Source organism: Chlorella variabilis (assembly GCF_000147415.1).
Source record: "Chlorella variabilis unplaced genomic scaffold CHLNCscaffold_10, whole genome shotgun sequence".
NCBI classification, from domain to species: Eukaryota; Viridiplantae; Chlorophyta; class Trebouxiophyceae; order Chlorellales; family Chlorellaceae; genus Chlorella; species Chlorella variabilis.
Window position 1 is genome coordinate 813,384 of NW_005435078.1, and position 8,571 is coordinate 821,954.

General features: G+C 69.3%; 4 protein-coding genes across 4 annotated transcripts in view; 2 read left to right on the forward strand and 2 right to left on the reverse strand.

Annotated features, from left to right (window-relative positions):
• Positions 1–1,076: 1,076 nt before the first annotated feature.
• CHLNCDRAFT_133922 (hypothetical protein) lies at positions 1,077–2,837 on the forward strand (the record flags this gene model as incomplete). The annotated part of the gene is made up of 5 exons (XM_005847552.1): positions 1,077–1,157; positions 1,251–1,374; positions 1,488–1,900; positions 2,083–2,271; positions 2,394–2,837. 5 exons carry the CDS (start codon positions 1,077–1,079, stop codon positions 2,835–2,837), a joined length of 1,251 nt encoding a protein of 416 aa, XP_005847614.1.
• Positions 2,838–3,161: 324 nt separating this feature from the next.
• On the reverse strand, positions 3,162–3,967 carry CHLNCDRAFT_133923 (hypothetical protein; the record flags this gene model as incomplete). Its single annotated transcript, XM_005847720.1, has 4 exons — positions 3,162–3,308; positions 3,484–3,576; positions 3,683–3,772; positions 3,917–3,967. The coding sequence occupies 4 exons, from the start codon at positions 3,965–3,967 to the stop codon at positions 3,162–3,164; spliced, it is 381 nt and encodes a 126-aa protein (XP_005847782.1).
• Positions 3,968–4,719: 752 nt separating this feature from the next.
• CHLNCDRAFT_133924 (hypothetical protein) lies at positions 4,720–7,199 on the forward strand (the record flags this gene model as incomplete). Its single annotated transcript, XM_005847553.1, has 3 exons — positions 4,720–4,771; positions 4,912–5,027; positions 5,193–7,199. 3 exons carry the CDS (start codon positions 4,720–4,722, stop codon positions 7,197–7,199), a joined length of 2,175 nt encoding a protein of 724 aa, XP_005847615.1.
• A 725-nt stretch (positions 7,200–7,924) lies between these two features.
• The window catches only part of CHLNCDRAFT_52326 (hypothetical protein), a gene marked incomplete at both ends in the record, with an annotated part of 6,720 nt that continues 6,073 nt past the window's right edge, over positions 7,925–8,571 (reverse strand). The window contains 2 exons of the mRNA XM_005847721.1: positions 7,925–8,150; positions 8,309–8,367. Of these exons, the coding sequence (XP_005847783.1) occupies positions 7,925–8,150; positions 8,309–8,367 (285 nt within the window). The remainder of the gene's footprint in view (positions 8,151–8,308; positions 8,368–8,571) is intronic.

The window sequence follows — 8,571 nt, forward strand, 5'->3', positions numbered from 1 at the left end:
GGGCGCGAGGACCAGCCACCGCCTCATGTGAAGGCGCGCCTGATGGACAGCTTGCCACGTGCGGACAGCTTGCCACGTGCAGACTCCAACCAGATTAGCAGGAGTGCACGGTGCCAGCAGCACCAGGGCCGTGATACCTGCAGGGTCGGCAACGCTCTGAGCCGCCCGGGGGGGGGGCCACACGCAGGCCCGCAACTTTTGCCTTTTCCCCAAGCTTGCATGCCGTGCCCCTGGTGCCCTGCAACAATCCACGGATCAGCTGCACACCACGGCAACAATCTTGAATCATTTCAGGGGTGCAGAACATAACCCTAAGTGGGGGCATGGCCTTGCCCCCCATGCCGCACCTGCGCAAGGCTCGCCCATCGCTCCCCCACGTGCGCCCTGCTGCTGCTGCTGCTGGCATCACTGCTGGGCGGCACAGCTGCCTTGGCTGTTAGGGATGCAGACCTCTTTTTGGGAGGTCTCCCGGCCCACCTCCCGGCTGCGTGTATGTGAGCGTGCTCTCACGCACTGGTGCGTGGGCCGCTGGCCCGCAAAGCTGGAGTAGAGCCAGAGCTAGCCTGGCTGGTACAGTTCATGTGAGCACGGCACCCACATTGTGATCTCATGACACAGCCAAGATGATGAGGGCTGATAAGGTGCCTGCACAGCGCATGGAGTGTCCGGAGCGAGCGTGGCCCACCGACGATGAGCAACAGGCCATAGCTGCCACTCTGGATTGCCTTGCACTCATACCGTGGTGCACATGCGAGTTGACGGGTTGCATGCCGTCATCAGAACTTCATGTCATGCCCAGCACTGCTCAGCAACTCCGCAACGGCACTCCCCTGCGGCCGGTGGCGGGGGCGGGAGACCCTGCCGCTCGCAGCTCTGCGCCCCCCTGCCTCCCCCAACAGCCGGTGAGGAGTTTCCCTGCGTGCGGCATCGATCGCCCAGCTCTCAGCAAGGTCAGGGGCTCCAAGCAATGCACACTCCTCCCCTGCTGCTGCTGCGCCATGCTGACCCCGGGCCGCCCCAAATGCAATGCATGGGCTGCATAGCCTGTGTTTAGAGATCAGGCAGCAGCGACAGCCATGGTGGCCCACGCCCAGGTCATCGAGACGAGCGAGGAGGAGGCGTATGATGCCATCGCCAAGTACATAGCAGAGCTGCAGGTGGGGGGCGGAGCCGGCCCCCCGCGCCTCTGCTGCATCGCCTGGCCCTGATCACGCCGCCTCTGACCCGCCAGCCACGCCGCGATGCCGCAGGGTGCCCAGCCCGGCTTTGCGGAGGAGTGCGAGCAGCTGTACGCGGCGGAGCAGTATGAGAAGCTCCTGGACAAGTTCGTGTCGGCCCTAGATGTGGTGCTGGGCGCCAGCAGCAGCGACCAGGGTGCGCCGCCCGCCCGCCCGCCGCCTGCCCACGCCCACTCACGTGTGCTTCCTTTCGGGCTGGGCACAGCCATCCAGTGCGCCGACGCCTGCACCCCCACGCTCGCCATGCAGACCTGGAGTGCTGCCTGAACATGACGTGCCACCTGGTGCCGCGGATAGCGCTGCCCGGCGCGGCGGCGGCGGCGCAGCGCCTGGCCGCCGCGCTGGCCGCCAGCACCGACAGCCGGCCCGACAAGCGCCTGCAGGCGCTGGTCACGCTGTACAACGCATCGTACGATTCCGGCAGCAAGGCCACGGTGCTGATGGAGGCGCTGGGGTATGCCCAGCGCGCCGGCCTGGCGGACGTCCTGCCCGTCATCCGCGCCCACGCCGACGGCTGGGCGGGCGAGCTGGCGCTGGGCGCGGCGGCAGAGCGGCGGCTCTACACCGCCTGCGCCGACACGCTGGCGGCGTGCACGCGGAAGCCGCGCACCGCGGCGCGGGAGTCGTACCGCCTGCTCACAAAGTGCCTCACCACATACGAGGTGCGCCTGCTGTGCGCTGCTGGTAGCGGCGGCGGGGAGGTGTTGTGGCGGGTGGGAGCAGGGCCCACAGCGGTCTGGGGCACAGCAGGGCCCGGGGCACGCCAATCGCAGCCTGGCGGGACGCGGCTGGCGGTCCCTGCCCCACGCCCCACAGCCACCCCCTGCCATGCCCCGCACCGCAGGACGCGCCCGCCTCGGAGCTGCCGGGCGCCGTCCCCGCGGCGGCGGCCGTCGTGTGCGACTTCATCCGCTCCCCAGACATGTTCCAGTTTGACCTGGCCGCCAACCCGGCGGTGGCGCAGCTGGCCGCCTCCCCGCAGCACGCCGACCTGCACAGGCTGCTCACCATCTTCCTGCAGGGCACGGTGCAGGTGCGGCTGGCCCGCCGCCGGGGCGGCGGGGAAAGAAGGAGCGGCGCGTGCAGCGTGCCGCGCGGCCGCTGGCCTGCGACGCAGCCCGCCCCCGCCGCCTGCCTGCCCGCCCTGCCCCGCAGGAGTTCCAGACCTTTGCGGGCACGCCCGCCGGCGCGGCGGCGCTGGCTGCTGCGGGCATCTCCGAGGAGGCGGGGCTGGCCAAGATGCGGCTGCTGGCCTTCATGGGCCTGGCCCACGGCGCCAGCCAGATCACCTTCCAGCAGATCCAGGCCGCGCTGGTGCTGGGGCCGGGGGAGGTGGAGGGCGCGGTGGTGCAGGCCATCGGCAAGAAGATTGCTGAGGCACGCATCGACCAGCTGCGCGGCGTGGTGGCGGTGTCCAAGTGCGCGCCCCGCACCTTTGGGCCCGAGCACTGGCGCCAGCTGCAGCACACGCTGACGGGGTGGAAGGAGGCAGCCATCATGGCGCAGCAGGCGCTGGCCGAGGCGGGCGGCGGCGCGGGCGCGGCGCCGCGCGGCGCCGCCGTCCCCAACGGGTCCTCGGTCGCGCCGGTGCGCGCGTGACGCGGCCGGCTACGCTGCCGCCTCGCGCGCTGGCGCGCAGCGTTGAGACCTCCCACGCCCACCCGCCCTCCCCGCTCCCTCTCCCTGCTCTCCTCTCCTAGCTCAACCTTCCCGGCTGTCCTCGCTGCACTGCTGCCTTACATTTCCAGTGCGGCGACCTGGCAGCACTCTGTATGCATGCGCATGCAACAACAACGACAACAGCAATCCACCGCCAAGGCAGGCACGCTGACAGGAGCGTGCGGGGAGCGGGGCAGCAGATGGGGCCGCCGCCCAAGGGCTGCCCCGCACCACCGCTGCCGCGCTGCCCGCGCCGCGCCGCTCTCAGGTCTTGAGGATGGGGTTGCCCTGGGAGTCGAGCGGCCAGGGGTTGCCCTCCACGTCCACAGGCTTCTCCAGCTTGCGCAGCTGGGGCGTTGACCAGGCATAGTCCTTCACCAGAGCCCACTCCACAGGCCGCCCAAAGTTCTTCTGCGGCAGGCGGGCAGGCGGGGAGGCACGGCGGCAGGCTCAGCGCGCGGGGGGTGGGTGGCTGCGTGGCGAGCAGGGCGAGCAGGTGGAGCGGCAACCGCCGCAGGCAGGGGCAGGTGGCGGCTGTGGTTCTCCCCTGGCGGAGCCCCACACGGCATGGTGTCTGCACAAGCACCTTGAATGCGTCAGTGAACTGCCGCTGAGCCTCTCGGAACTCCGGGGTGGAGAAGGAGAGGCGGGGGTCCTCGTTCTTGCGCATCTCCTCGAGCTGCAGGTAAGGAAGGGACAGCGGCAGCGGTGGCTGGGGGCCGTGCGCGACGAAAGTGCGTTCGCAGCGGTTGAGCCTCCTGGCGCGCCGCACGGCGCGCGGGCACTCCACTCGCCTTCTTGACGTGCTGGCGCATCTCCTCTAGCAGCGCCTGCGCATTGCGGTCGTTGGGGTCTGCTCGCTTCTCGAACTCCCTCTGCAGCACCAGGTGGCATGGGCGAGGATGGAAGGGGAGCGCAGTCCAGTGCGGCCGGGCGGGCGGTGAAGACCAGCAGCCAGGAGCGGGTCGCCTGGCTGCGCCGAATGCCCTGCCTGCCTCACGCCCCTCCTCTGCACCCACCAGCTTGTCCGAGTCCTGTTGCGTGAACTTGTTGCCGATGTAGTTGGCCATGCTTGCGCCCCTCAGCTAGCCTCAAGGACAGGCTCCCCGACAGGCTATGCTGGGCGTTGTGGATGAGGGTTGCAAAGCCAGGGGAGGCAGTGGCGCGATGGCGGAGCCAGAGGCCAGAGTCAAACGTGGCCACTGCCGGCGCTTTCCTAAGTCTTCTTGACAGGGAAACTTGCGCTCATCGTTGCGGACACGCTCACAAGAGTGCTCAGCAAGGTTGGAAGGCGGCCAGCGGTGCTGTGAGGCTGGCCTGAGCGTTGCAAAGCGGTGCCCTTTGCTCTCCTCATCCCCTTCCCGCCCTTCCCCGCGACTTCAAGGCCAACCCACGAGTCGGATCGGCTTTCCAGTGTGCCACAAGTGAGTTGCAACGCGGTTTGCGCCGGGTTGTGGCGCACCCCAGCAGAGACCAAGCTCCTGAGCCCTTCCTGCGTGTCGCGGACATCCGAATCGTAATCGGGGAGGCTCAGAAGACCCATAGACGGGGCTCCCGCCCTTCCCGCCTCCACATGACTGTGTCCTTGCAGGGTAGCCATGCAGGGCGGAATGGCGCGGGCCTGCTGTTGACTGAGCCCAAAACGCACGAGCAGGGCCCGGAAGCTGTCCGCGGGGCATCGAACGCCTGTGTGCAGCGTGCTGCTCAAGGCAGCAGGCGTAGAGCGGCGTGACGGCGGCACTGACCCGTGTCGGCGGTTGCCCACTCGAGGCGCCTTGGCTACTGCACCTTGGCAGCAGCCAGGGCATCGATGCCTCCCGCCATGGAACACGACTCACTATCAGACAGCGGCGGCGGCGGCAGCAACACCAGAGGTGAGGGCCAGGCGGCAAGCGTGCCCAGCCTGCCTGGCAGCCCCCACTTGCACGCCACCGCTGCTCAGGTTGCCGCCTGCCGCAGCCTGCAGCCGGGAAGCAGCTGCCTCCTGCTGAGCCAGCGACCCATGTCAGTGCAGGTGCAGGTGCAACCAGCCGCAAGCGAGTGCTCAAGGTGGAGGAGGCGCCCAAGAAGCAGCGCCGGGGCGGCCTGCTGGCGGCAATGAAGGCAAGCCAGCGCTGCTTGGCTTCTGCCGTGGCACACCGTATGCGCGCTGCACCACAGCGGGGCAGGTCCCCACACAGTTTTTGCCCGGGGTGCAATCCCAGGACACTCATTGCGGCTGCATGCATTGATGTCGCTGCTGCGCTGCTTGTGTAACCTTTGCGGCGCTGCCTTGCCATGCCTGCTGCTCTGCAGAAATATGCTGCCAGCAGGGCCCAGGACCCAGAAATAAAAAAGCTGCTGCCCCAGATACCCGCCGAGCCGCTGCCTCCATGCCCAGTGCCAGCCCCGCAGGCGCCAGCTGGCGGCGGAGGCGGCAGCGACAGCAGCGGCGGCGCCAGAGGCCAGCAGAAGGCAGCCGAGGCAGCGGCACGGCGAGTGCCGGCAGCCCCGGCGCCAAAGCAGCAAAGCAAAGAGGCCGAGGAGCCGCCGCCTTTGCCACCGCCGCAACAGCAGCAGCAGCAGCAGCAGCCGGCCCTGCAGGTGCTAGGCCCGCACTTAGTGCCGGTGATTGTACCTCTCGTCCCGCTAGCACACCTGTACCTGCAGCAGCCCGGGGTCAGCATGCAGGCAGGCACTTGCCTGCAGCCTGGCGGCGCTGCCAGTGCGCCTGAACCAGCGGTCGGCTGGCCAGACCCCACGGCAGTGGTGGCCCCAGCACAGGCGGGCGCAGGCGTGCGGGCAGCCTGGATGGCTAGCACTGGCAGCGCGTTGCGCCCTGCTGGCCACGCGGCAGACGCGGCAGCAGCCAGCAGCAGCAGCCAACTACAGCAGCCGCCAATAGCGCAGAAGCAGCCCTCACCGCACCGGCAGCAGCAGCAGCAACAGAAGCAGCGCTCACCGCAGCGGCAGCAGCAACAGAAGCAGCGCTCACCGCAGCGGCAGCAGCAGCAGCAGCAGCAGCAGGCAGGCAAGCAGGCAGGCCAGCAGGCAGGCAAGCAGGCGGCCAAGCAGGCAGCGAGCACCAAGTTCCGCCTCAACATGCAGCGCAGGCCACAGATGCAGCCAGGACCTGCCTCCTACACCCCGTCTCCTGCCAGCGCTGCTGCCGCAGATGTCAACAGCAAACAAGTGCTGCTGCTGCAGCAGCAGCAAGGGCGGCAGCGGCGGCAGCGCCGACGAAGGAGTTCTGGAGGGGAGGGGGAGGGTGGCAGCCCGGAAGGGAGCCACGAGGGGCAGGCCCCCGCCCCCGCTCCGGGCATGGTACTGCTGTCGCAGCTGCACGGTACCGCCGCGGCCGACGACGGCGGCGCTGCGGCAGCGCACACGCCCCTGCACTCGCCCAGGCCGCAGCCGCAGGTGCAGAGCCCGCAGCGGGTGGCGCCGGGGCCCGACGCGAGGCTGGCTCAGCAGGCGGTCGACCTGCTCGACCGCCTGGCAACCCCACAAGTGCTGGGCATGGTTGGGCCCACCCAGGCGGCCGCCACCGGCAGCAGCAGCCCCATGCTCACGCCGCTGGCATGGCTGCTGAGAGAGCAGGGCGGCGGGGCTGGTGAGGAGGCCGCGCCTGGGGCCGCGCCCTGCGGCGCGGCCCTGCAGTCCCCCACGGCGGTGCTGCTGGCCGGGCTGATGCACGGCGGCAGGGCGCCAGCTGGCGACGAGCAGCTGCCTGACGCGATGAGCCCCGAGGAGCTTGAGGCGATGCTGGAGCGGCAGGACTGGAGCATAGAGGGCCTGTTTGGCTCCCTGCCCTCCACCCCAGCGCCACCCAAACCCGCCGCAGGCCCCGTCGTCAGCCTGCCGCTCGCCGTCTCCAGCCCGCTGCCCAGCAGCGGCGCATCCACGCAGCTGCCGCTGTGCAGCACCGCGGCGGCGGCGGTGGCGGAGGCTGAGGTGGCGGCGGCCGCCGCCGCCACGTCTGCCATGCTGGCCTCGCCCCTGGTGGCAGTCCTGCTGCAGGGCGGGGCGGCAGCAGGCTGCCGCGCCGCCGTCATCAACAGCATGCGCCCGCCAGCTGCTGGCAGCGACCAGCCTTTCCCCACCAGCCACCCTGGCCGGCAGCGGCAAGCGCAAGGAACGGATGGGCAGCAGCAGCGGCAGCAGGCACTCCAAGCGTCGGCATTGCCACCAGTGCCAGCGCTTCAGGGGCTGCCAGGGCCGGCAGATGGGAGCGACGCAGAGGCGGTGGCGGCAGGCACATCACTGACATCGCCTGCCGGCCTCAAATCGCCTTCGCTTGAGGAGTGGCTGAGATGCTGCTAGCCTCCTCATATTTGTCCATGCGTGGCCAGCTGTGGTATTTTCTCCTATACCCTTGTGTGCCTCTCCACCCATCCTCCTACTCTCCACCCGCACCATCCTTTCTGCTCACCCTCTTTCCTCAGCTGCTTCATCTCAACTGCTCTTCCTTCCTCACTTGATTTTTTGGTGTTTCCTCTTCCTTCCTCTCCTCTGACCGACCGCGTGTGCTGACTCTCTTGTTTTACACTGCTCGCTGCGTGTGCTGGCGCCCCGCCCCGAGACACGCAGCACATGTTTTGCATGCTGGGCGGCGTGAATAAAGGAAGAAAGCAAGGGGACGCAATGGTGGGCGTGTGGCCGCAGGCAAATGAAGCCAGCGGCCGGTGTAAGAGTACACACTGCCAGGAGAAGCAGCCAGAGCCTCTGCTGCGTGACGGGGCAGGGCTCAATGGCGCAACAGCCGGCTGGCAGTGGCAGCGCTGGCGCAGTGTGCGTGCCGGCAGCTGCTGGGGTGGGGTGTGGGTGCAGGGTGGGGAAGGGAACAGGTGTCAGGCAGGCAGGCAGCAGGGCAAGGGGGAAAGCTTACTGCTGCTTGGGAGTGGAAGAGGGCAACATCGGTATAGCAATCATTAACGCGAGTGGGCGCAAAAGGGGGGTGTAACCGGTTGTTGTAGCTAGGAGAGGCGGGCCAGGCAGCCGGGCCAGGCTCCGCCGCCGCCGCCGCCGCCGCAGCCGCCGCAGCGCGCTCACGCGGCGGGCAGCCAGCCCTGCTCCAGGGCCTGCTGCTTGTACTGCTGGTACAGCTCGGGGGCGCGGGCCAGGTCCAGCGCCGTGTCCGCCAGCCTGGCCTCCACCCGCGCAAAGCCCTTGGCCATCTGCGTCTGGCTCACCTCCCCGCTGTCCGCCAGCTGCTGCAGCAGCCCCAGCACCTTGCCCGCCTCGCCCTCGCTCCCAAACGCGGCCAGCAGGCTCCTGCGGGGCGCATGGCGGGCACGCGGAGGGGGCTACCACGTCGGAACGGCGCCAAGCCAGGCACGCACGCACACAGAGCGCCAGGGCGCCAGCAGCCCCGGCACCATCCCCGCGAGCCTCCCCTCCCAGCCCCGCTGCCCCCAGGAGCCCCCCCTCACCTGGCCACAAAGTCATGATGGAAGTGAGGCACATTAAGGTTCTGCAGGCAGCGCTCCGCCTCGCTGCGGCAGGGGCGCGTGTGGGTGTGTGTTGGGGGGGCGCACGCGTGGGCGCGGGATGGGGGCGGGCTGGCGGAGCCTGCGCAGGCGCAGCCTCTGCAGCGCGTGCCTGCCCTGCCGCGATGCCAGCCCGGGCCTTCGCAACGCAGGTGGTAGTAGCTCCAGCCCCCAGCCCCAGCCCCAGCCCCGGACCAAGCCCTCCC